Here is a 24,596-nt window from a genome sequence, read left to right as displayed (position 1 = left end):
ACCGGAGGTGCGTCAGAGCCAGGCGGGGCGCGGCGGACGGAAGCGGAAACGCTGGGCGGCCGCTCCGCTTTTCTGGGTGATGTCGGCGAAGCGGCGGTGGATTGCAGGCTCAGGCCGTGCGGGCGCGGCGCGGCCCGCGGGTGAGTCGGCGGCGTGATTGGCTTGTCTTTGCTGCTTACAGCCTGCGTTCGGGTTGGAGGTGGGGTCTGCTTCGAGGGTATTTTTTTATTATTATTTTTTATTTCTTTTATTTCTTATTGAAATATGTTCTCTTGTTCCTGTTTTGGAACTGTCATTATGCGGGCGCTGCTTTGCCAAAGCTGTTACGGATGGAAGATCGTGAATAAGAGGTGCCTGTGCGGCAGGCTGAAGCTGTGTCGGGGTGGCTTTCATTCGCTATCCAGGTTCTGCAGAAGTGTAGCAGCCCGGTGTTACCTGCTCGTAGCTGTGCAGAGCTCGGGTCTTCATCCAGCAACCCGGGTTATTGCTGACCTTCCAAAAAAAAAAAAAAAAAAAAAGGTCAGATGGCCTTTCCTGTTGTGTTTTGATGCTAGATTTCTTTTTTTCTTGTTAGAGGTGTTTGGGGTTTGGTGGAGTTTTCTTGATGGTTGGGCAGAGGTGGAGGGAGCAGACACTTGTATTCTTTTGTGTTTGTTTTTAAGCATGACCCTAAGCCTGTTCTAAGGAATAGTCATGCACACCCTGCAGTAAATTTGCTTCTTTATAGGAATAAATAGTCCTTTCTAGGCTTGGGAATGTGCTTTCTGCATTTTCAGAATAAGAGATCGCGAATCAGTTGGACCAGGTAAATAGAGAAGGTGTTTTTTGTCATGCACTGCTTAAAAAAAAAAATATTTGCCTTGTCCTTTGTAATACAGCTGACCAAACTAGGAAGGAAGAGAAGCTGAGTTGGAGATAATTCTGTTAGTTGTAGTTGTGTTGTGGTCTGCACGGGAATTGCATTTTGTTAACAGCTGGTGACCTGGTTTGATTTCCTTCCCTTAAGCATCCGGAAGACTCCATTGAGAATTGGAGTGTGACAAGTTAAGAGGAGAAAAGAAGTTGTTCCTTCCATTCCATGGATCCCTTGGGTGCTCCTTCCCAGTTTGTGGATATTGACAGTCTGCCAGGCTGGAGTAATGTCCGTGAGGCTACCCAGGTGGATTCTTACCAAAATCCTGTTGAAAAAGCTCAAGTCGATGTTAGGTCACCCTTTCCATACAGGAAAGACCTCAATGCAAAAATTGTCTTGTGGTAAGTTCCATATGGCTCTAGTGTCTGCCATCACTTCTCCATTTACTGCTTCCTACAGTGCTATAGAAAAAAAGCTTTCAAGCCCTCCTTTCTTGAAACAAGCATTACAGATCTGAGAGGAAAATATTTTTTTTGTTCACTGGAAATCTGCAAATCTGATGTTTGCTATGCTCTATGTTGTAAATTACATGTTCATAGGCATTCCTTGATGCAGCAGACCAAAATTATACTTCCTGCTGCCATACTGGGTTTTTAATAATAAAACCTAGCCAGATGCTGATACCTTTTAAAATTTATTTAAAATATGTACGCTTGTTGTCTACGTGTTTTTTTTTCCTTTCCTTTGCTGGCTTTATCAGTATTTTTTATGTGGTTCTTTTATGTGGTTTGCTTGGTCCATTTTTTTGTTTTCCTTCCTCTCTCCGTTCTCTATCTTCCTGTCTCCATGCGTTTTCTACCACTTTCGTGTGCTAAGGTGAACCTGCTCCATCAGTTTTTCTTTCCTCTGTATCAGATACTCAAACCTACTCTCTAGATGAGTAACTCTGTTAAGCAGTATAAACAGAGGATTTTTCAGGGTGCAGATTCAGGGATCAGCCTCTTTCCCGGTTCATGCATGTAGGAAATAAGGCTGTTTGTGGATTTCCTGAACCAATCAAAGAAATAAGAAAAACTAAAAGCTAAACATCTGCTGTGACTTGGATTTGGGTAAAATAAGCTTGTGCACTTTGAACTGTCGTTTGAATCTCTTCCTGTGCGTGGGGATTGTTTCCCTTCCTATGCTCTTTGATTCCAAAATCCGTAATGACTATTTCTGTGACAAAAAGCAGGTCAGAGTTCTGCTGTTCCATCTTCTTGCATGGATCTCTGCATTGTTTATCTTCTGCTTGTCTGACCCTTATTCAGCAGTGTCAACATGATCACATAGTGAGTTCACAATTTTGGAACAAAAGCAATGAATACTTTACTAGTTGCAATGTTACATGAGATCTTTACTGAGGAAGACCAGCAGTGAGGTGCCCTGGATAATGTTCCTGCAGACCAACAAAAAAAGCAGATAGAAATATTTGTTAACACTTAGGAAATAATACGCCATGTGGACTGTCATCTTATCTCTAAGATATGAGACCATATGTCCCACTTTTGGAACATATTACATTCTATGCTGCTTTGCATGTTCTGCTGACTAAACCAGCCTACACACACAACTACAACACTGTTTTATGTGTATATCCCTAAGTTTACTATTAAAGTTAAGAATTTTCAAGGAAATGAAGGATCATGTGCAGTCAGTCTCTATCAGTGACAAAGGATGATTCTGCATGGTGAGCACATCAGGGTACACTACACTCTGTGGGATATTGCTAATGCTTTAACATATCACAGACAAACAAGGAAATGCTCATTTGAGAATATGCTGCTTAATCTGACATGTAACCTGCAATGAACTGTTTCCTCAGGAAAGGAGACGTAGCGTTACTGAACTGTACAGCCATAGTGAATACAAGTAACGAGTCTCTCACCGATAAGAACCCAGTATCTGAAAGTATTTTCATGCATGCTGGGCCTGACCTGAAGGATGAACTTCAGAAGCTCAAGGGTAAGTAGCACAAGATGGCTTTTCTTCTGAAATCTGCAGTCCTTGCATAGTTTGAGGAATCGCTATTTGGGCATGAACTAAAATCAGGATGCAGCTTTTTCCTTTTTTTCCCTGGTGTCTGTTATTAAGGTGAAATAAAGAGAGGAAGATAGACTCACATATACTCCTCCACTTTTGTCATTCAAATTACAGATCATTGAAAACTTTTGACAGGCCTGCAAGTTGCAGAGCACATACTTTGTGTTACAAGAATTCCCATTATTATTTGAAGCTACTTGGAATGGCTTGCTCATCTGAGCTTTTACTGTAGTTGGAACCTGTCTTACATAGCTTCAGGTTTTGTTCTTGCCCTGCTCAGTGTGTATCTGCTTGGTGAGTGGAAGAAATAAATTTAAGTTTGCCATTGCAGGAATTGAGTGAGTTTCAAAACAGGCAGTGTATCCTTTCTCTTCCTATCTTTCAGGAAGTAATTTATTCTCAATGCCTATAAATAAAAATGAGTGTTTGGGTTTTGTTTTTGTTTTGTGTGAGGAATCAAGAGTTTATAGTTATCCAAGGTCATACCAGAGTCTAATACAGGTTGCAGTTAAAATTAAGGTTGCTCAGAAGTATGGTACTGAGCTGAATTTTGAGACCAGACTGATTCCTGAGTGATACTGATTACTCTATTGGATCCTGTTAGAATCCTGCTACATATATTCATTCTTCTGAAATAAACTTGGGCTTCTTTTAGTTCATTATGAGGTGGGATGGGAGGGACAAGGTTTCAAAGAGGCCTTAAAATTCAAGGACTTTCAGCTCTATAGGAAGTTCTCTGTAAAAATTGGGCTTAGTTCCTTAAATTCCTTTTGCCATCCTGAACCATATGTGGTTTAAAGAGTGTCTGCACTCTTTAATGCATGCTACAGATTTATTTCTCTGTTTTTGATGGTTTTCCTTCAGTCTTGAGATGGAATCCTTTCAGAAATGAATTCTTTTCTGACAGTATACTGATTGGCATGTTGTGTGGGAGAAGAAAGAGAAGCTAGATTATGACTTTGTTATGGACTCTTTAATATGAGTTTAACAGTAGCAGAAACAGAAGGGGCCTTGGATAAGAACCTAGTTAATCATTCATCAACTCAACTTCCTTTTTGTGCTCTTTTTTTCTTTCTTTCCTTTTTTTTTTTTTTTTCTTCCATAGATTGTTCTTGATAAGAAGTGAAAATGCATGGGTTTTAGTCTAAAGCTGTAGAATGAGTGTAGTGGTGATTTTCAGCTCAGTTATTCCTAATTCTCTCTCTTTCATATACATATTTATATATATTTCATACAGTCCAAGGAAAATCATGATTTTTAAAGCATGTGATATGCTGACTTTTGAAGAATTGTGCTTTCTTTAAAACTTCTGTGTTCCTGGGAACAGTGTAGTTTCAATTAACAAAGAAATACTATAGCCAAGGGCTCAGACTTGCATGTGAACTGCTATTGATATATGCTTTCCTATCCACGCATGCTTGTTGCAGTCTAATAAAGACCTTCTGTAATAGCAAATCCTAGTAATCTTCCAATTCCAGTGTGGCTTTTTTTCCACTGCATGCATTTTCTCCACTCTAACATTCCAAAGTACAAGAGGCTGCTGTAGTGTTTGAAATATCACCAGGTAAACAATAAGATTTCCCAAACCTTGATCTTGCGTAAGTCACTACTGGCTCACCTCTCTCCATATGTTAAAACAGGAATTACACTTGCTGCTTAATTTAGTTTTGTAAATTTTGTAGAGCTCTCTACATAGAAAGCGTTGGGAAGCACTAAGTGTGATGTCAGTGTAGTTAGAAATAACTGATTCTGCATCTAGTTGTCTGAATGTATTAGTTTCCCTCCCGAGTTCAGAGCTGTACCTCAGGCTTGCTTCATTCTTTTCTAAAAGAGAAAATACTTCAAATGATTTTTATTACAGGTCTTGGGTTGCTCCTTTGAGTTTGTGTGACTTCAATGGACCAAAGAGAAGGAATAGAATCACAAAATATTTTGGGTTGGAAGGGACCTTAAAGATGATCTGATTCCATCCCCCTGCCATGGACGGGGACACCTCTCTCTAGACCAGGCCACCCAGAGACCCATCTGGCCTTGAACACCTCTAGGGTTGGCTTCTCCAGGCAGCCTGTTCCAGTTCCTCATCACCCTTGTTGTGAAGAATTTTAGCATAACAACTAACTGAAGTCTTCCCTTTTTTAGTTTAAAGCCAATTAACCCTTTGTCCTGTCACTTGATAGAGTCTCTCTCCAGTTTTCTTATAGGCCTTCTTAGGAACTGAAACACTTCTGTAAGGTTTCCCTGGAACATTATTTTCTTCAGGATGAACAATTGGAGCTCCTTCAACCTGTCTTCATAGGAGAAAATAGCTTGATATTTGATACATTTACTCCTTTGATTTTATCAACTAATTTTCCCACCTTGAATGTATCTAGTTGTGCTCTCCTGAGTTGAAGCATTTCAAAGGATGTGCAGTAGTTTGAAATATATGCTTGGTATGCTGTTGTATTCTTCCTTCTTAATCCAGAAGAAACAAAGTGGACATCTGTAAAAATAATGACATGATTTGTAAGATTAAAAGAAGTTCATGAAGAGTTAGCGTAAAGGAAATGTGTTGTTGCTGTTAAGAAGGCGTGCTGTAAGTCTTCAGTAAGATTCTCAATCTGAAACACATCTTGCCATAAAATATGCTTTTCAATGCTGTGATACAGCCTGAGCACCATAACAAATACAGTGGAGAAGGAGAAGAGGTAAGCATTCTTGTTCAGCATGAAGCTTCCTAATTGACTTGAGCCAAGCTATAGCAGTTCTGCTAAAAGAAGGGTTGTCCTAGCCACTTGTTCATATTTCATTCTTTTTCATGGGCAATAGCAATCTATAAGATCAGGTTAAAAACTAATCCAGTGAAAAGATTCATTTTCAGTCAGGCCTGAAAGCTTAAGTGGCTCAGTGCAGCTGTACAAGCAAAAGAAAGAAGGTGGGAAATGCTCCCCCTTGAGGGCAGGGAAAGAGGACTGAAAGGAGTACTTCATCTGTTCAAAACCACAGTAGGCTTGATTTCATGTGAAGTGACTTAGTTGAAGAAGGGGGAAAGTTAGCAGACTATTCTTCCAGGTGCATTTCTTAAAGGAAAGACAGACTTCAAGCACCACAGCAGTTCCTGGATTTTTTTATTTTTTTATTTTTTTTTGACCCAAAATGTCTTGACAGAGTGAATAAAGAACAAGGGCCTGTGGATGTCTTTAAGGATTCTGATAAACTGATTTCCTAACAAAAGACTGCAGGAGTTACATAGGACTAAATTGCAGAGACCTGCCAAAGAGAAATGTAAACTAAAGTGAGGTAAAGGTGTGTGCTAGCATGTAGAAAATGCTACTAGAGTATGTAACTGGAGGGTGCGGGAAGTAGATTAAATGTGTTGTTTTAACTTGGTTGCCTTCAGGTTAGACATCTGGTCTGTCAAGAAAGGTATGATCTCCTTTGAGAATCATACTTTTGCCTTGTGGACACTAAGAAATTAGCAAAACAATGAATGTAACCTTGTTCTGGGAGCGTAGGTGAAATGTGAGCTCAGTCTTTTTCTGTTTTCAGGAAGGTTTGCCAGCAGCTGTAAAGATTTATTTTGGATAAAAAGACTGCAAAGCTCCTTAAAGCAGTCTCTGAAATCCAAATAGTTAAATTCTGAAGGATACTTGTGTTGGTGTTCTCTATGTAGCATAGTAAGCACTCAAGACAGCACTTCCAGCAATTTATGGTTTGTCTTTATATGTATAGTTTTGAAAATCAGGAGGAATCAGCAGAGCTCTTACCTATTCAGCATGACTAGGTAGTTTTAAGCAGCTGCTTTGGGAGAGAGAGAGAGCACTAGCCTTAATATTCGATAGCAAAAAGTACTGATTTTTACATGAGAAGATGAAACTTGTCTGATTCTAGAGTAAGTCAAGAGCTTGAATACTTCTGACTTTCTTTTCATGACATTGGTGCGAATCCTTGTTTGTTTGTTTGTTTTTTTCCCAGGATGCAGGACAGGAGAAGCTAAACTCACCAAAGGATTTAATTTGGCTGCACGCTTCATCATTCACACAGTTGGACCCAAATACAAAAGTCGTTATCGTACAGCAGCTGAGAGTTCTCTGTACAGCTGCTACCGGAATGTCCTGCAACTTGCAAAGTAAGCATATAGCAGCAGCCATCCATGGCACATCTTTTTCTCCTTATGCTTTGGTCTACACAGAGATCTGAGCTGGTTCAAGTCTTGAAGCCGTGTAGTTAGAGCGGTGCAGTGTTCCTCCATTCTGAGGAGAAGTAAATAATTGTGCTGGGCTCCGTGCTGCCAAAAAGGTTTAAAAGAATTTGGTCAGGCAGCAGCTTCTTGTGTCTTTGTGCAGCCATGTGAACGTACCCACAGGCACATCTGACTGCTTCAACAGTGCATATGTTTGGCCTGTCTGCTTTCATACTGTAGCTGCAATTCTGCGTCAGGGTGCAAGGTTATTTCTAAATCAATATTTGCTGCAGGTGAGTTTGTAATTCTTCCTCTCTTTCATCTATGGTGTTTTCTACTTCCTCTTACCTAACAGTTCATCTTTACGGTTTCTGCTTTTCTGTGTTCTGTTCTTCTCCCATGATGGCTGTTGTAATGATAGCCATCATTTAAAAAAAAAAAAGAACAAAACTTGAACAAAAGCAGTGTCAGGAAATATACTTTATATCTATGTAGGGTTGGGAAGATCTGTTCACCCAAGTCTGACTTGTGTGTTACAGCGCAGTAGTAAGTGTTTTGTAATCCAGATTACAGCTAAAGTTTCTAGTGTATATTGTTATTATTGGGTTTTGTTTGCTTGTCTTTGCCTTAAAATTGATGAGCAAAGTCAGAACTGGATTTGAGCATTCTATGAATAATGAAGAAGTATTGATAATTCTGCTTACTAATTTGAGTGCCTTTTAGTCCTTCTATTATCTAGAGTAACTTCTGACGTTTATGGAATTGTTGTCTACCAGCTCTGAGCTAGTTCAAACTCCTCTGACTGTTGACTGCACCTTTGCTTTCCTTTTCAAACAGTGTGGCACTTTCCTGTTCTTGCTTTTCTTAAAGTATATGTCACTCCATGCCAATGATTGTCAAATCATAGCTATGACCAAGTAAGCCATTTCAGTCAGAGTCTGGACTACTGACCCCCCAAAAAAATACATACAAGGTCAGGTTAGGGAATAGGGTATTTGCAGTGAAGAGCACTGGTTTTGTTGTTTTTTGTTTTTGTTTTTTTTCTCCTTTCTTTCCCTTACTGTCAATCCTATGCAGGAAGGAAAGTTTTGGAAAAGATTACAGGGAAGCTGATGGAAGAATTTTCTCATTCAGGATGTGAGAAAATGCAGAAACAGTGTAGCTGAGGTAGAAGAAGAAACTGAGAACAAACATGAGGGAAAATGGTGTGGAATCATTAATGGTTCTCTCAGTTTCTGCTTAATGATGGTAGGCATGTATCTTTCCAGGTAAAAAATTCTTCTGAGCAAACCTAAAGGACATTACTACTACACAGAGGCAGGGAATAAATACTGGTGTTATCTACTAGATTGGTGAAGCTTTGTTTCCATCTGACCGTAGATGATGCTTCTATTTATTTATTTCTCTTTCTGGATTTCAGGGAACAGGCAATGTGCTCTGTAGGATTTTGTGTCATTAATTCATTGAAAAGATGCTACCCCTTGGAGGATGCCACCCACATAGCACTGCGTAAGTCTGTTGGAAAGTGACATAAATTCACTGGTAGTATTCAATAGATTGCTCATCTCTGCAGCCTGGTGTTGATTCAGGAAAGGTTCTTTTTTAGGGGACTGTGATGTGTTAGAGGAGGATATAAAGAGGCAAGCTTTAGATGGGTGAACAGAAATGGAGGATAAAAACAAATGAGCTTTCTCTGAGAGGTTGTCAGTAAGCATCTGTGAGAATTCTTGTTGGAACTTCTACTGTTCGATGTGTTCATTACTGAGCTGAAAAAGATGCTGAAGTGTAAGATGAGCTTGCTTGTAATTTAAAAAAAAAAAAAAGTGTCCACTGTCTATCCTTGTATGGCTCTGCCTTCACACGATGGGCTAATGCTGGAGAGCTAAACCTTGAGGCTGTAGTGATTTCTGCAAACATCAGCTTAACAGAGTTCAAAGGAACAAGCTAAGCAAGGCAGAACAAAACAAAGGACGTTATGCTAGAAATGTGTGGTTTATCCACTTCTGAAGTTGTGTGTTGGAGGAAAAACTAGAAGCTCAGAAGAGGTCAACAAGAGTAGGCAAAGGCAAGGAATAGCAAAGGCTAGTCATCTTCAGTCTGCAATACATTGAAACTGATGGGTGTATCTGTAAGCTCACAAGTGGAATGAAAACGGTGCATAGGAATCAGCTGTTTGCTGTCTCTCAAACTGAGAACTAGGAACTCTAAAAGGATGCTAATATGAACCATATTGAGAAAAAAACAAGGAGAAATGGTTTTGGTTTTGTTTTTTTTTATAATTGCATCATTTGTTGTATGGAACTTATTAGAATAAATTTTTGTGGATTAAAAAAAATTCAAGTTTGGGTTCAAGTATATCAATATGAAATTAAAAAATGGAGGTTACTAGAAACAAACAAACAAAAAGTCCTTGGCTGAAATGACTTTGTGTGTTTTTGCATTCTTTGAGAAGAGTATTATGTATTTGCTTATTTCTTACTTTTCTGCCTTTTTGATTTCTATTGGCCTGCTCCTTCTGTCTGCATTCCATTTATAACTTTTGTATGCTTCTTTAGCATAGCTGACCCTTGAGTTTTTGTGTGTCTGATTTTGCTTTGTACCAACTTCTATATGGCTTGCTGTCAAGCTGCTTCTATGGTAACTGAGGGAACCGTGACTTGTTCTAGGGACGTCTGGTTTTGGCAACTTGCTTAGAACTCAAAAGTCCTTCTCCAAAGGAAGGATTTGGCTTGGTTTTTGCAGGGTGCTTGGTTCGTGTTCAACAAATTGAAGTGTACCCAGTAAGCTAAAATCACAGATTCTTTAATTTTCATATCCATCTCTAAAGTGAGAAGCAGGAGAGAATGAGGATGGAATTTGCGATATGCCCCATTTCTTGTTAAACCACCACTTAATCCATGTTTGTGTGCTGCCCGTGATGCTACTTTGTATAAGAGGGGAGATGTCTCTCTCTATTCTGCACTCCACTGATTTGCCTTGCTTGTGGTCATATGTGTAAATGTGTTCTTCTAACTACATTCGTTCTTCCTTGCAGGCACAGTTAGAAGGTTCCTGGAGGTTCATGGGGAGACTCTGGAGAAGGTTGTGTTTGCAGTCTCTGAGCTTGAAGAGGTATTTTCTTGAAGTTCATTCCATCAAAATTCATAGGCACGCGTGATCTTCTCTGCAGCAGAATCAACTCCCACACAGTTTTGGACTGGGACTCCCACTACAAATCATCCTGTCTCACTTAGACTCTGGTTGTACAGCATCCTTCTGTTTCCTGCCAGCATAGCATCTTATCCAGCACTGCTTGTATTTCTAGAAGTCACCATGTTCAGTCTCTCCATTTCTGGCTTGCCTGTTCCTGAGCTATGAACAGGAGTCGTATTAGAGTTTATAGTACATACTTGTGTTGAATGTGTTCCAGCAGCTAGAACACAGATTTCTTGTGCAAAGCTTGCACCTTATACAGTGTTTTTGTCTTGTGCTTTTAAAAGATTGCCCTGGTTTCCAGTATAACTCACCCACAAATCACATACAAACACCTTAAACATTGCTTGCTGGCTTGTTGAAGTAACAACCTTGATATTTCTTGACTTGTTTTCAGATAGGTGATAACACTTTGAATATTGATTTCTCAATATATATCAGACTTGCTAGTGGTTGTTCCTGTGGAGAACACCAGCACCATTCATATTATGTTTCCTCTGGATGAAGAAAATAAATAACTTAATGGGGATTTGTAGCGACCAACTTTAATCTAAGCATTCTTTGACTCTGTCATCCATGTAAATTCATTACAAAACTGAATTACCTACTTCCTACCTGAGTTCATGACTTCAAAGCAGGATCTTCTCAGTGTGGCAAAAAAAAAAAAAGAAAAAGAAAAAAGAAAAATTAACTTTAAGAAAGGCTATCTGCTTTTATTGCCAAGTAGCAGCCCAAATTAAGCTATCCAGAGAAGCAGTGGTTTGCCTCCAGACCTCAGAGAAGCTCCCTGCTATAAGGGCAGGTGTTATATGTCTGAAGAGTAAGGATGCGTGGTGGACCTTCACGCATTTTTCTTATTTGTAGGCCACTTACCAGAAGTTGATGCCTCTGTATTTTCCAAGATCTTTGGAAGAAGAGATACAATCCTTGCCTTACCTCCCTGCAGATATTGGTAATGCAGAAGGGGAGCCTGTAGTACCGGAACGGCAGATCAGGATTACTGAAAAGCCAGGTGTTCCAGATGGTGAGTTTTTAACTGAATTTTGGAATAAGGTCTCTGTGTGAAAGTCAGGGAAAAAGAGGAAAAAGTGCATAGCAAGCAAAGAGATGTCTTCCCATGCCACCTCATCCAAGACAAGCTGTAACAAAGAATTGTCAAGCTGCCTTGTAAGCTTTGCATGTTCCACAGCAGCAGCTTCTGCTTTCTGCTTCGCTGTGGAGGGTGACTGGAGGATGTGGTAAATCTGTTGTTTTGTTTTATTTTTTTGGAGGGAGAGACAGGGTGTTCATTCCTTCTGCAATTTTTCTCCCGAGTTGGTTAGGACTGTTTTTTCCCCTTCAGAATTGTACCAGTCCTTGACTGATATAAGCATTGTTGTAAATGGATTTTCACACACCATGTCTTGAAATGTTGTCTGCATCTTGATCTGATTTTTGTTGTCGCTGGTACTTAATGAAAATAAGCAGAAACTCTAAAAGGTAGAGGAACTAAATAATTCCGGGTGTTTGAGAAGTGATTGTCAAACGCTTAGGGAATGAATTCAAGTTGTAAAGAGGTTGCCTGAGTTTCAGGATTGGATGTTGAGAGATGAAAATTAAAACAGTGTGAATGGACTTAGATGTCTTCCCCATTAAGTAGTCCTGTGAAAAGTTTGCACTTCAAGTGAGGCCTTAAGCTATGAAAAGCAGAGAATTCAGAGTAAGTTTAAAAGGTTTTATGCTTTTGCATGGCTGGTAGCAATAAAGCTGAGTATGCAAAAAGGATACCAGTAACTTAATTTTCCTGTTTGTGGTACGAGTTATAATGTGGCTATGGCTGTTCAGACTGCAGTTTCTTGTTTGTTTTCTTTTCCCCTCTCTACCTAAACCTCTGGCTAGTGATGTTTGCTCCTTTGACTGATTGCTGTGAGACATTCAACCACTGACTAACAACTTATGAAATGTTTGGTTTAACACATATTGGGGCAAATGCGTGGTGGAATCTTGTGGCCTTTTTCCCATTGTTAGTATAGCATGTCGTACTAGAGCTGTGAAACTCAGTTATTATCTGAACTGCCCAGAGAGGCAGTACCAGAAGCCTCAACAGTTTTCCTTGAGGATGTCAAGTTCAGTGAAGCATTCTCATATTGTTAGCAGCGAGTGAGCCTGTGCTGTTGTACTTCATCTCACAGCCAGGTAGCAGATAATCAAACTCAGGTTATCAACTTGTCTACAGCCTCTGTTACAGCAGTGTCAGTGCAAAAGAAGAGCTGAGCCTTTCCTGCAGTAGAGCTTCTAAACTGAATAAAACTGCAGCACATGTCATTCTGCATGCTTACTTTTCCTCTTTTGACAGCTAAGACAATTGTAAACCTAAATCACTCTCTCCAGACCTTATTTTTGGAGTCCTTCTGAGAGAGTTATCTGTCATTCCCTTTGTTACAAGGGGATAATTGCAACCGGCAAAGTTATTTTACAGACAAACCAACATCTTAAGGTTAAGTCTGCAGTTCTCAAGTATGTGTTATAATCATGGTACATTGTGTTCTTTGTGTATCATGATGAATGGGTTGGCTCACTGAGGTACAGCAATTCAGAAGCAGCACTGCTGTTTCATACGCTGCTTGAACATTTTATGCTACCTTTGTTTCTACTGCAGATGCTTCAGATGAAGAGGGGCTGGAGGCAGATTTGTCTTTCATTGGTTCCCATGCTTTTGCCCGCATGGAGGGAGATGTTGATAAACAGAGACGCCTCATCCTTCAGGGACAGCTGTCAGAGGCAGCACTGCAAAAACAGCACCAGAGGAAGTGAGAATTTCCTTGTCTGTGTGAATGTTTTGGGTTAGCTAGTTGTTCAGAGGACCAACCTTCGTGTTCATTTCATTACCTGTTAAGTCTGGTTTCACCCTCGGTCTCAGTAGCAGCTTCTTTGTTCTGAATGGAATGGGTAGCAAAAGGAAAGCCATTGAATCCACTGGCATGCCCAGTGCACTGGAACAGCTGGCTTGGCTTTTTGCCACATGATGTCACTGCTTTGTCACCACTCTATGTGGTGGGGTCACTGGCTTTAGTATTGCCTGCTTGCTTCAGAGGCTCTGGGCAGCTAGCAGAAGTTTACCTCTTTGTCTCAAAGTAGAAAGATGAAAAAGCTGCAGTATCCATTTATTTCTCTTCTTGTTTTTTTGTTTTCTTTCTCTTCTGCCATTAAACTTAATGTACCCGACCACTTTCAAAGAAGCCAATCCAATATTAGAGGCTGTTGAGGAATTATGTTTGCCATTCCTAGTCAAATTGTTCACCACTCAAAAGCTAAAGTAATACCCATATATGACTCTGGTTGCTGGGTACAACTTCTAGACTCCTTTGCAAGAATTGTATTGTGTACCAGCAGTTGCGTATTCAGTGCCCCAATAAAACTCTAGATGAGTCTGTGAGCACTTTTTTTTTTTTTCCCTCCCTCCCTGACACTACTTTTGCAATTTGAAAGAAGCTCCATTGGTCAGAAATCCATGTTAAGAGAGTTTGTTTTGTCCTTCTCTCCATATATTACTTCAGGCTTTTAATGCCAAAGGGGGAGGAGTAAATTTGACCAGATGTCTTTTCTTTTTCTAGTTACAATCGTTGGCTGTGTCAAGCAAGAGCTGAAGACCTCTCTGACATTGCTTCCCTTAAAGCCTTGTACCAGACAGGTAAATTCAGGGTACTGATGACTGATGTATATTGCCATAGGATAAAAATACAGAATAAAAATGTAACATTTTCTGTATGAGTACAACATATAGTATCATCGAGCTAGGTCAGTGCCCCTGTAGTAAAGCAGGCGTTCTCTCTTAATTGACTTTAGAACTCTGTATGGTAAACTCCCAAAAAGCTTCTCTTTAGCAGGCTGAGGATACTTGCATATTCTAAATTTACCTGCAGAATGTAACCAGTAACATTCTGAAAGGAACAATGAACTCAGTGGGAATGGGAATGTGAAGAACAAACAAACAAAAAAAAAGTAATGTTCTGTGTCCAGTTCAGCAACAATTATAGAGAGTTGCAGTTATGCTTTCTTGCTAGCAGTTTTTATGTAATAAGTACCATTAGGTTAAGCCAATTAGAAGATGCTCTGTGTGAGGTAATTCGTTGCCTGATCTGAATAACCCATTTTCTTGCAAATAAATGAATGTTGCTTTCAAGTGATTAATGCAGAGAATGAGCAGTAACCAAAGCAGCTTTTGATGCAGTTTCTCTGAAGAAAGAGTCTTGTTCCTTTTCCCTCAGTTTGAATTTGAGTCACTCTTCCCTGCATCCTCCTTACAGCACTAGTGGCGTAGTAGCCTGAGAAGTATATCTTATAACCTTGAGTTTGGTAGATATGGAAATTAGGGAGAGAATGAACATCCTGATGAGTTTGGTGGAAAGTATTAGCTGCTAGATCCTTGCAGCACGGGAAGCAGAAGTACGTTCTCGTTCTTTTTCTTTAGGTGGTGTCACATTTGAAGGTGAAACTTGCTGGTCCTAGTGGCTTAGTACTGCTTTGCATCATGACAGAAAGAAGCAAGTAGTCAAGCTTTTAAAATCATAGTTGTGTCTACATAGCCAGTGGCTGTGCAGAGAAAATCTACTCAGAGCTTTTGCCTCCTGAAACTCCAGATGCTTACTATCATCTTTATACAAATACCAAAGCTGTGCGATACCTTTCACTTTGTTTAATTTTTAATTATTTTGTCTTAGACAAGGCGTGTTTTGGGTTGGTATTTCTTGATTTAGGTAAATGTCATGTGCACAACTGATGTAAAATTATATTCCTTGATACTTAAGTTTCTGGGGTATGATGCAACTGCCTTTTCTAGACCAGCATAGATTGGCATAGTGAGAAATAACTCTAGGATACTTCTTCTGATTTCTGAGATAGAAACTGGAGGCATTGTGAAAATTCTGAGTTGTGTTTTCCTGGTTTAAAAAAGGAACAGCTTAGGAATCTGACATGGCTGGGAGATCTTTCATCATGTTATTTTTTTCTTGTAGGTGTGGATAACTGTGGTCGCACAGTGATGGTAGTTGTTGGAAGAAATATCCCTGTAACATTGATAGACATGGAAAAAGTAAGACTTTGTAAAACTAAAGTTGTATAGATTGAATGTGACTTTTGAGAGTTAGATTATAAGAGCAACTTGGAGTTAATACTAGAAGTGTTATGTGTAAATGGCTTAAATGAATCATAGAATGCTCCAAGTTGGAAGGGATGCAGAAGGATCATCAAGTCCAACTCCTGGCTCCACACAGGACTACCTAAAAATCAGACCTACATCTGAGAGCATCATCCAGAGGCTTCTTGAATTCTGGCAGGCTCAGGGCCATGACCACCTTACTTCCCTGGGGAGCCTGTTCCTATGTTTGACTGCTCTCCTGGCAAAGAGCCTTTTCCTGATATCCAGCTTGAACCTCCCCATTGCAGGTTCATGTCATTCCCTAGGGTTCTATTGCTGGTCACCAGAAAGAGTGTAGATCGATGCTTACCCCTAAAAAGTAACTAAAAAATATTTACCTAAACAGATCAAAACTTAGTCCCTATATAATTTCATGTATTTTGGGATGGCTTTTCTGGAGAAGGAACTGGACTGTGTGCAGAGAGACATGCCTTACATGAACTCATTTTTCTTCTCAAAGAGACTCACGTTGCTTCTGTAACTGGAAAACAAAAAGTTAAATATAACAAGTGAAAATAGTTTTTCATGAAAACAGCAGGAATTTATCTCCATCTGTGAAGTCAGGTAGATCAAAAAAGACATTCAAATGACTGCAGTCAAGTTAAAGATTTGGAATATTCACCTTGCTTTTGTGGCTCAAACAGAATGCCATGCAGTTTCATAATTTCTGATCTGTGAATGAATTAGAAGAAGCATATCAAAATACAATGCAACTGTGCAGGAATTATTTTCAAAGAAATAAATTCCATCTTTTTTCTTTTTTCATCTCAGGCTCTTCTGTATTTCATCCACGTCATGGATCATATTGCAGTTAAGGAATATGTGCTAGTGTATTTCCATACACTTACAAATGATTACAATCAACTAGATTCTAATTTCTTGAAGAAACTCTATGATATTGTTGATGCCAAGTAAGTGTCAATATGAGAATAACCCCTCTGTTCTGTGAAAATGTTTGCCATTCCTTTTATCTGTTTTCCCATTTAGTTGTTAAGCTGGGGCAAAGATCTAAGTAACAAAAGCAAGAAGAAGGAATATTTAAACTTTTCAGCTCAGAACGATATTTGAAATCAAGAAGCTCTGTTCTCTGCCATCTCCTGTCTGTAGCTGTTACAGAAATAATTGTATGGAGTTTATTGTCTCTCCAGAAGTGGAGCTTTTGGAGCCTGACATCGTTAGAAGTATGTTTCTAGTTGTGAGGGAAGAGGCTTGGGTAACATTGGCAGTCATAAGTTGTCCGTAACTTTCACTGTCCACATAAAAGATTACAGGCTATTATAAAAAACACTAATAATTCTATTTTTTCTCTTTGCATTTAGTCCTAGTATGTGCCCTTGCTTATACAGAATCTAGCTTTTTAAAATGGCAGCACAGGCACTTAAGCAAAATGATCTGTGTTTTGACAGTTGCTGTCTCAGTGAACATAATTAGATGTCACTTTTAAAGAGCTGTTTTTCTTTCTTTAAACCAGGTACAAGAGGAATTTGAAGGCATTATATTTTGTCCACCCAACATTTCGTTCAAAGGTGAGGTATATAGTAAAAAGAAAAGAAAAAAAAAAAAAAAATTTGGATACTGGCAGAGTAGCATGTAAAACTGTAGTGTAAGGAACATAAGTTATATAGAGGCTTTCAAAATTAGACACTATCTTCTGGCTCCATGAAGAGAATTTGAAATCCATTTCTGCCTTTGATCTAGCTGTAGTCTTCCAGCCTACAGTGCAGTGCAGTTGTCTTGTTCCTATTTTGCTGTCTATATCCTTAACAGAGAAATGTGTCAAGCAGCAATGAGATTACTTAGGATTATAGAGTGTGGAGTAGCAAAGGGAAGTGGGAATAATACTTTTGTCATATGGAGTACTGAAAAATCCTGTCTGTCCTTTAGGAGATGAAAAACTGGTCAAACTGTAAGATGCTATCCTTTGCTATGACCTGTGTGGGGCAACAAAAGATGGCGCTCTTTCTTCTGTATTTTGCATCTATGTGACTACTTCAGATGATCTCAGTGTCAGGCAGCAGCCCTTCCTAAAAATTTTTGTCCTATTAAAAGATTAGAAATATGATCCTCCATGTTCACATCAAGTGTATTTGTTCAATTTTTTTTTTTTTTTTTTTTTTGCTAACATTGATTAAAATGTGATAAAACTATATGTTTTTACATGTTCAGCAGGGAGTTCTCAACTGCTGAATTTCTGAAGATTCTTTTTCTGCATGTACAGCTGGGACACTGTGAGACTTGGAGCTTCTTGTCTTTACACAGATGAGATTGCAGCCTCCCAGCAGTGTATTTTCCATTTTCTGTCAGGATTATTATTTGTTTTCCCCCTACACTCAGACTTCAGATATGTACAGAATTAGAGCTTCCAGCTCTGATGCTTCAGAAAATGAATGAGCAGACAAACAGCATTACTAAAGTTCACAGAATTGAGTGGAAAAGCTGAAGCTGGGAAATGCTCGTGTTCCAGGTTCTCAGCAGTACTTCACCCCCCTCCTCTCTTCCTATGCAACTCTATTTGATTGGGAAATGTTTTGTGTTGGAGGATAGGAAGTCGTGTTTACCAGTCCATTGCCTTTTTTTGTTGTTTTTTGGTCCCTTTGTGAAAAGCAGTGGAACTCGGCAGATCTACAGGAGAAGCAGATAGTTGGCAGAAAGCAGGGAGGATGAGAAAGGCAGAACTCTGACTTGCTGGAAATGTAATTGGTTTGTACCCAATTCTAGCAGCACAGCTGGAGATAAAAGGATATGTCAGTGTCATCCTGACAAGCCATTTTCTTCAACTGAAAGGCAAGAAGGATTGCTGCTGGCTGTTGCAGAGACAGCCTGCTTATGAAATATGATATAGGATATGCAGCAGAAAGTCCTGGTGGAGATGGTGACTGCTATTGAATCCTGGAACAATGAGTGGCTGCTGTCTTTTACAGTTGCAGTGTTTATTTCTGTGCTAAAAGAGATAAGAGAGACTTGGAAATTCACATATCCCTAGAAAACAAGCATTGTTCTGAATGTACTTACATACTTCATGATGCCAAGAAACATTGTTTGGTTTCTAGATATGAAACTTTTAAATTACATATATTCCAAGGCTGACTGCTTATCTATAACACATGGTTAAGTATGCAGGGTTTAGCAATTTCTCAAAAACATGAAGAAGTAGAAGCAGGATATTCCCTACACAGTCAATTTTTGTAGGTTAATTCTGCCTTTTGCTTATGCTTTGATGTGAGCATTTTTATGGTCTGTGAGGAACTCAGTTCTCTTGAGTGGTTTTGGAAAGTAACAATTTTTGCTGTGAAATCACACAACTGGCCACAGTAACAAATGTCACTTCATCTAACTAGAAGGGTTCCTAACTTTCATCATGAGAAGCTTTCCTTCATTCATGAAGGGCAAATGGACTGGATCAATTCCCAGTTTGTTTGTTTTTGGGGGGGGGGGTATTTTGTTATGTTTCGTTTTTAGGTTACCACAATTGTTGCTGAGTGACAACTTGTGTTAAGATACCCTTGAAATACTATACACTTTACTCTTGTACATAAAAGTTATTGCTCTAGCTGTCTACATGTGAATAAAGGGCTCTTTGGGGCATCTTTTTTGTGAGTTCTCTCACCTCTCCATTCATCGCAACAAAGCTTTCTAGAATCTGGTGTGTTATGAGTGAAGCATTAGTAGGTGGTTATTGAATAACCGTACCCAGAGAAATTGTTTACATAATTTTATTAACTTGATTGTGATTTTGGAATGTTTTAAAATTGAAACACAAATTAATATTCATAATCCTCATCTCCATTTTCATTATAAGCCATTTTTCTTGTTTTTCTGTAATGATTGTAAAAGCCATTTCTGGCTGTCAGAAATGTATACAAAAGTTGTTGCAGACTACTTGCAGCTTTTTCCACACGAGATCCTTTTTCTTGTAATGAAACTTTCCTATTGTAATAAGTTTCTCTTAAGGTTATGACCCAACTGAGAGACAGCATATTTTATTTGTTCTATGCTGTTTTCTGGAAGGAAAAAAAAGAGTTGATACTTTTAACGCTGTGGTTTTCTACAGTAGAAAATAGGGAACTTAAATTGGCAGCTAGGGAGGAGCTGGTATGGAGTTGGACACACTAGCTTTAAAGCTCTAAAGCTTGCTGGGAAACAACGGTGTGTTCTGTTTGACCTTGTCGTGTTATTGCAATTATATCAGTGCCTCAGTTTTAACTCAAGCCTATTTTAAAAATATTATGTTGAATGGTAAGGCTTTGAAACAGCACCATCTTAATTAGTTTTTGTTTGGGGTTTATCTTCAGGTCTCAACATGGTTTTTCACTACCTTTACTGTCTCAGGGCTAAAGGACAAGATCCACTATGTGGAAAGCCTTCAGCAGTTATTCACAGCCATACCTCCAGAACAGATTGATCTCCCTCCTTTTGTTCTTGAGTATGATGCCAGGGTGAGTGACTTCATGTGGCAAATATCTGTCTGTGCTCCCAAGTGTACTTATTGTGTGTCTCTTGTTCTGGTCAGCAAAAACTTTTAAAGGCTTGATTTCCACATCTTAAGAATGAGGAAAGCAAAGAGAATGCCTAGTTGTTCTGTATTTTGTATGTACTCCAAGGAGTGGGCTTGACCAAGAAGCAGACTTCGTTCCCAGTGGATTCAGCCTCCTGTATGCATGAGAGAGACTCTGTTTCTTCAGCCAAGAACTGTAGCTTAACATGCTAAGAGCCTGTCTACAATATATAACTTGTCATGCATACGCTATATAATTTACACCTATGTTTAAAGAAAAAAAAAAAAAGAAAAAAAAACTGTCTTTTTTTCTTTCCTATGCCATGTATCAAGTACATGGCAGGGGTGAGTGGGGAAGCAGCAAAGAAGAGTGGAAATCAAGCAGGGAACCTTGCCACAGCATTGGTTCTTCCTCCTTTCTTCCCCATCCCAGGTCTCTATCCAAATGGTGGAATGAATATGATTTCCACTGCCCAAGTCAATTCAAACAGGTTGTGTTCTAACTACAAAGCAACAGCCAGAGCTGCATAGGCAACTTTGTCTTGAACTGAATAACTTGCTCTCCTGGCATTTTTGGCTTCCTTGCATCATAGTTGTGGCTGAATTTTTGACTTCTTGTTGTTGTTGCTTGTTTAAAACAAAGGCAAAACTAAGGCCTGTTTTTTTCTGATCATCAACACAGTCCTGTCCTGGGTGAATTGTGGTCACTGTATTACAGAAGAAGCAGTCAGGAGTACCTCTTTGTTTTTGTCTCTGTATTAGCATCCATTACACTGAGGTGTATTGGAGAAGGTTTTTGTTCAAACTGTTTATTCTATTCTCATTTCAGGAAAACGGGCCTTACTATTCTTCGTATCCTCCATCCCCTGACTTGTGATCTGCAGTCCTGCAATGCTGTTGGTTTCCCATGGATCCAATGACCTGATGTCTGCCAAAACCTGTGCATTTGCCCACAGAATTCAGAGAGAGGGTTTTCCTTCCCCAGCTCTGGTATTTTTTTACTGATGAGATATTTTCAAGCACTCAAGCAATCAGAACACTTTATGCCACTGTGAACTGTACAAGTATTTCAAATATATTTATCCAATGGAAAAGTTGATTTTTTTGGGATCAGTATTTTATTTTCTTCTTTTTTGAAGCTGTTACATTTATTCCTGAACAGACTTTCTCTTTTCAGGGAGATCCATCAAAAACATTTGATTGTGTTTATAACTATTATAGTTTTCCACATCCATTTGTATTTGTACCTGTTTTTGACTGGTTTGTACAAATATTGTGCAGTACCAGCCTGACATATTGCTCATTATATGGTTTCTATGCTTTCATATCTGGTCACTTTCCCTATTGGTTAGTGATGATTACTTTGGTTTTGATGCAGCAAAAGTACCTGAAATTGGGAATACCGTGTTTGCAGGCTGAACAGAACACTGCAGCCAAGCAAAGATTACTGCAGCACTTAGTACCATAAATGCTGACTGAGCTAGGAGCCTGATACAGTCCCAGTCCATCTTCAGTGAATGATGTGACACGTCAGGATGCCACTACCCTCCCAGCAAGAATAAAGTTGAAAAGCATTTACACTTCCTTTATACTCTTCTAGAGTTCTTCATATCTGCTTTGAAATGCCAGATGTGTTTCTATGATACATGAATAGCATCTTTCTGAATCGGTGGAGAGGCCAAGTGGTTTCTTAGAGATATCAGTGACCCTTTTACTTCTTGATATGCTGTTTTACATATTATACTGTATGACATCTGATTTTGACAGACACTGTATACAAGAGTGCAGCAGTGATATTTATGGAATTGGACATTTAAAAGTCTTTCAGCTGCCAACAAAAAGAATAGGGAGGAGGCTCTCTTTAAAAAAAATATCATCAGGGATGATGGAGTCCACTGTAGGAAGAATGTCCAAAAGTTCTGAGTATGAAATGTCATCATGAGATCTTGTGAGGTGGTTAGACTGAAAACATCTCTTTCTCCCAAAGCACTGTATGTTGTTTGGATAAATAGGAAAATAATTCTCCCTTGATTTTGATGTCACAACTTGTTTGCACTTTGAGGGTTTTGGCTTTCTTGTATTAGGAGTACAGTGGAAGATGGACTACACTGAGTTTCCTTTCTCTCCCACCCTGGCCTCCTTTTGGCTTGATGTTGTGTTTAGGCTCCCTATACCCTCAGCGTGTTGGTATGTCAGTTACAGATGAAAACTTGGCTGGGATTTAACAGTCATGCACATACAACTTAATAGTGCTTCTCTAAGTGGCTACCAGGATCTTTATGCAATTCCATTATCAGATCTAAGGTGCTGCTGAAGGCTGGAAACTGTAGCACAGTGGAAACCACCTTGCTGTTAATACGTGGATTACAGATGCTTCTTTTGATGCTTGCCTGTTGTTTTCTGAGAGAGGAAAATAGCAGCAGTCAAGCTGGAACAGCTACCACATGTCCCTAACCTCCTTTCACCTAGCCGTTTACAGCTGCCCTTGTCTCCTAACTGGTTTACAGCCAGCAGTGAATTTTCCATGCCTCTCTAACGATTTGTATAGCTTTCCACCCCCATTAACCATCTGCTGTTTTTCACACCCATGGCATTTCCACCAGGACATTTGCAAAATAGCTAGTGCCCACTTAATAGGCACATTAAAGGTGATTCAAAGTATATTGCGAAAACAGAGCTCTCAGCTTCATCAGTTGAGGCCGTCCCTATGCCTTTAGCTCACAGATGGCTCAGAGTCATAAGACCTGAACGCTTTTTCTTAGGACTCTGTCTGCACGTTTTTCAGACCCGAGCCCAGTCTTTTTAAGAAATTATTTGGCTCAATGAAGTGCAAAACTGTCTCTGGTGCATTTGCAAAGTGAAAAAGGAGATCTTGGCACTGTGTATCTTATTGTGTATATTTTTCCCTTGAAGGACTTTGCTTTAATTTTTATTTTTTTAATGCAAGTCATATATCTGAGTGGCAGGACAGACCAGCACTGTGCTGTGAAAATCATGCTTTTTTCAGTGGATCTGCATTTGTGATGATTTACCACTTGTATATTTACTGGAGCCTATTAGAAGTAATGTATTATGGGGGAGTGAATGGGGAAGGAGATCAAATCATTGAGGATCTCAGGTTATTCAATATAATTAAAATAATCCTAGTATACAAACTGCATTTGTTTTAGGCTGAGATAAACACTGGCATACCATAATTAAGGGTGGATACAATGTGCTCATCTTCAAGAGGCCCAAGAGCACACTCTCTGCACATCTTAACTCTTAGTGTTTTAACAACCCTACCCACTGCAGAATTAAAACTCCTGATGAAAGTCTTGTGCCTTGCTTAGACTATTTCAAACCATCTGTAGGCTCACAGAGGGAGTCACCATAGGGAAGCATATTACTATAATTATGTGAGCATTGTTTTTGCTGCTGTAACTCCCTGCGATGTTGACATTAGACTGACACAGTTACTGTCAGTGAAACTCACATGCAGCACTTAGGCACTTATTTGTTATTAGCTATACCTCTTCTGAAAGCTTCTGAAATTACTTACGCTGTTTTTAGATGTCTTTGGGGCCAGGTTGTGTCAAGCTGATGCCTTACTAGAGTCAGGTGATTCAATCAAAGTCTTTCTGATTACTTGCTGACATTGGCCATACTGAATTTTAAAGCAATTACCAAGGCAGTGAAAGGTAAAGCATTTGGTAGCTGCCTCTGTTCTTCCTGTTGCGTTTTGTGCTTTCTTCTTAAGCAGCTGCTGTTGGGAATAGGAGGTGGCAAAGAGTTGAAGGCAAAGTCAGAATGTCAGGTTTGTGCAGGAGATTGAGGTGGCATGAATTAGTCACGTATGCTTGAAACTGAGCTGCTCTTTTCCTTCATTCTCCTGCTTTCTTAGAATGAAAACAGAGCTGCTGAGTTTTTCTGGCAACTTTGCTTCCCTCATAGTAGCCTAAAATCTTGTTGGTTTTTCTGTCGTAAATGCCTCTGTTGCCTTGTCTTTGTCCTGAATTAGACCTTCTCTCTAGTCTATCCCTGAGCACTTATGTGGCTGCAGTGCTGCAAAGGATTAGCATCCAACTACTGAGACCAGACACTCCATGTGAAATTAATTTAGATGGCTCCGCTATTCAGCAAGCTGATATCAGCCTTTCTCCTTTGTCAAAGTGAAAAACAAGAGTAAATCTTGTTTTTCCCCTTTCTTTGGCCTCTCTGGGATGAATCCTATTAAATCTGTGACCAAGCAACAGAAGCAATAGTCCTCATTTGAAAATTGTTTGCACCTCTAAGTATATTACAGACATTCCTGATTATGTTGATTCTGGCTAAAGGAATCGTAGTGAATTCTGTTACAAGTACTCGGGAGAGGAAGGGACACTATTCAGCTACATTTGAGGGAGTAGTGTAGGAAGCTATCTACCTGAAACAGCTCAGTGCATGATCCTCCAGGGCCAAGGAATTCAAATCTTAGTACGTAGCAGCTGCCCCAGTGAATGTTTTTTTCAGTCTCCCGTGGAACAGAGATTGGCCCCAAGTTAGATAAATGACTGAGTACCCAAACCAAAAGCCTCTGCATTAAGATCAGATGAGGACATGGATGAGCTAAAGCAGCCCTGAACTGCAGTGAAGCAATGAGAAACAAGCAAACCTGCTG

General features: G+C 39.5%; 1 protein-coding gene across 3 annotated transcripts; it reads left to right on the top strand.

Moving 5' to 3' along the window:
• Positions 1 to 56: 56 nt before the first annotated feature.
• GDAP2 (ganglioside induced differentiation associated protein 2) lies at positions 57 to 21,056 on the top strand. Of its 3 annotated transcripts, none has more exons than XM_042867360.1 (14): positions 57 to 140; positions 1,007 to 1,254; positions 2,715 to 2,854; positions 6,887 to 7,040; positions 8,515 to 8,603; positions 10,129 to 10,205; positions 11,151 to 11,310; positions 12,925 to 13,075; positions 13,880 to 13,956; positions 15,281 to 15,357; positions 16,234 to 16,373; positions 16,934 to 16,988; positions 19,755 to 19,898; positions 20,787 to 21,056. In XM_042867360.1, exons 2-14 carry the CDS (start codon positions 1,079 to 1,081, stop codon positions 20,832 to 20,834), a joined length of 1,488 nt encoding a protein of 495 aa, XP_042723294.1. In that variant the 5' UTR covers positions 57 to 140; positions 1,007 to 1,078; the 3' UTR covers positions 20,835 to 21,056. The 3 variants fall into 3 exon arrangements, with proteins under 3 accessions (XP_042723294.1, XP_042723297.1, XP_042723295.1); XM_042867361.1 differs by lacking the exon at positions 57 to 140 and adding an exon at positions 181 to 199; XM_042867363.1 differs by lacking the exon at positions 20,787 to 21,056 and having other exon boundaries at positions 19,792 to 19,879.
• The last annotated feature ends 3,540 nt before the right edge of the window (positions 21,057 to 24,596 follow it).

This window comes from Lagopus leucura, unplaced genomic scaffold, assembly GCF_019238085.1.
Source record: "Lagopus leucura isolate 7727_CA_CO unplaced genomic scaffold, USGS_WTPT01 Super-Scaffold_100001, whole genome shotgun sequence".
NCBI classification, from domain to species: domain Eukaryota; kingdom Metazoa; phylum Chordata; class Aves; order Galliformes; family Phasianidae; genus Lagopus; species Lagopus leucura.
The sequence above is the reverse complement of the archived record's forward strand: the minus strand, read 5'-3'. Positions and strand labels throughout refer to the sequence as shown.

What these genes read in the sequence shown, in the direction of transcription:
- GDAP2 (XM_042867360.1), top strand. Translation starts at nt 1,079, where the DNA reads ATGGATCCCTTGGGTGCTCCTTCCCAGTTTGTGGATATTGACAGTCTG. An exon ending in TGAACTTCAGAAGCTCAAGG is followed by an intron (nt 2,855 to 6,886) that starts GTAAGTAGCACA and finishes TTTTTTTCCCAG; the next exon opens with GATGCAGGACAGGAGAAGCT. An exon ending in CAGTCTCTGAGCTTGAAGAG is followed by an intron (nt 10,206 to 11,150) that starts GTATTTTCTTGA and finishes TCTTATTTGTAG; the next exon opens with GCCACTTACCAGAAGTTGAT.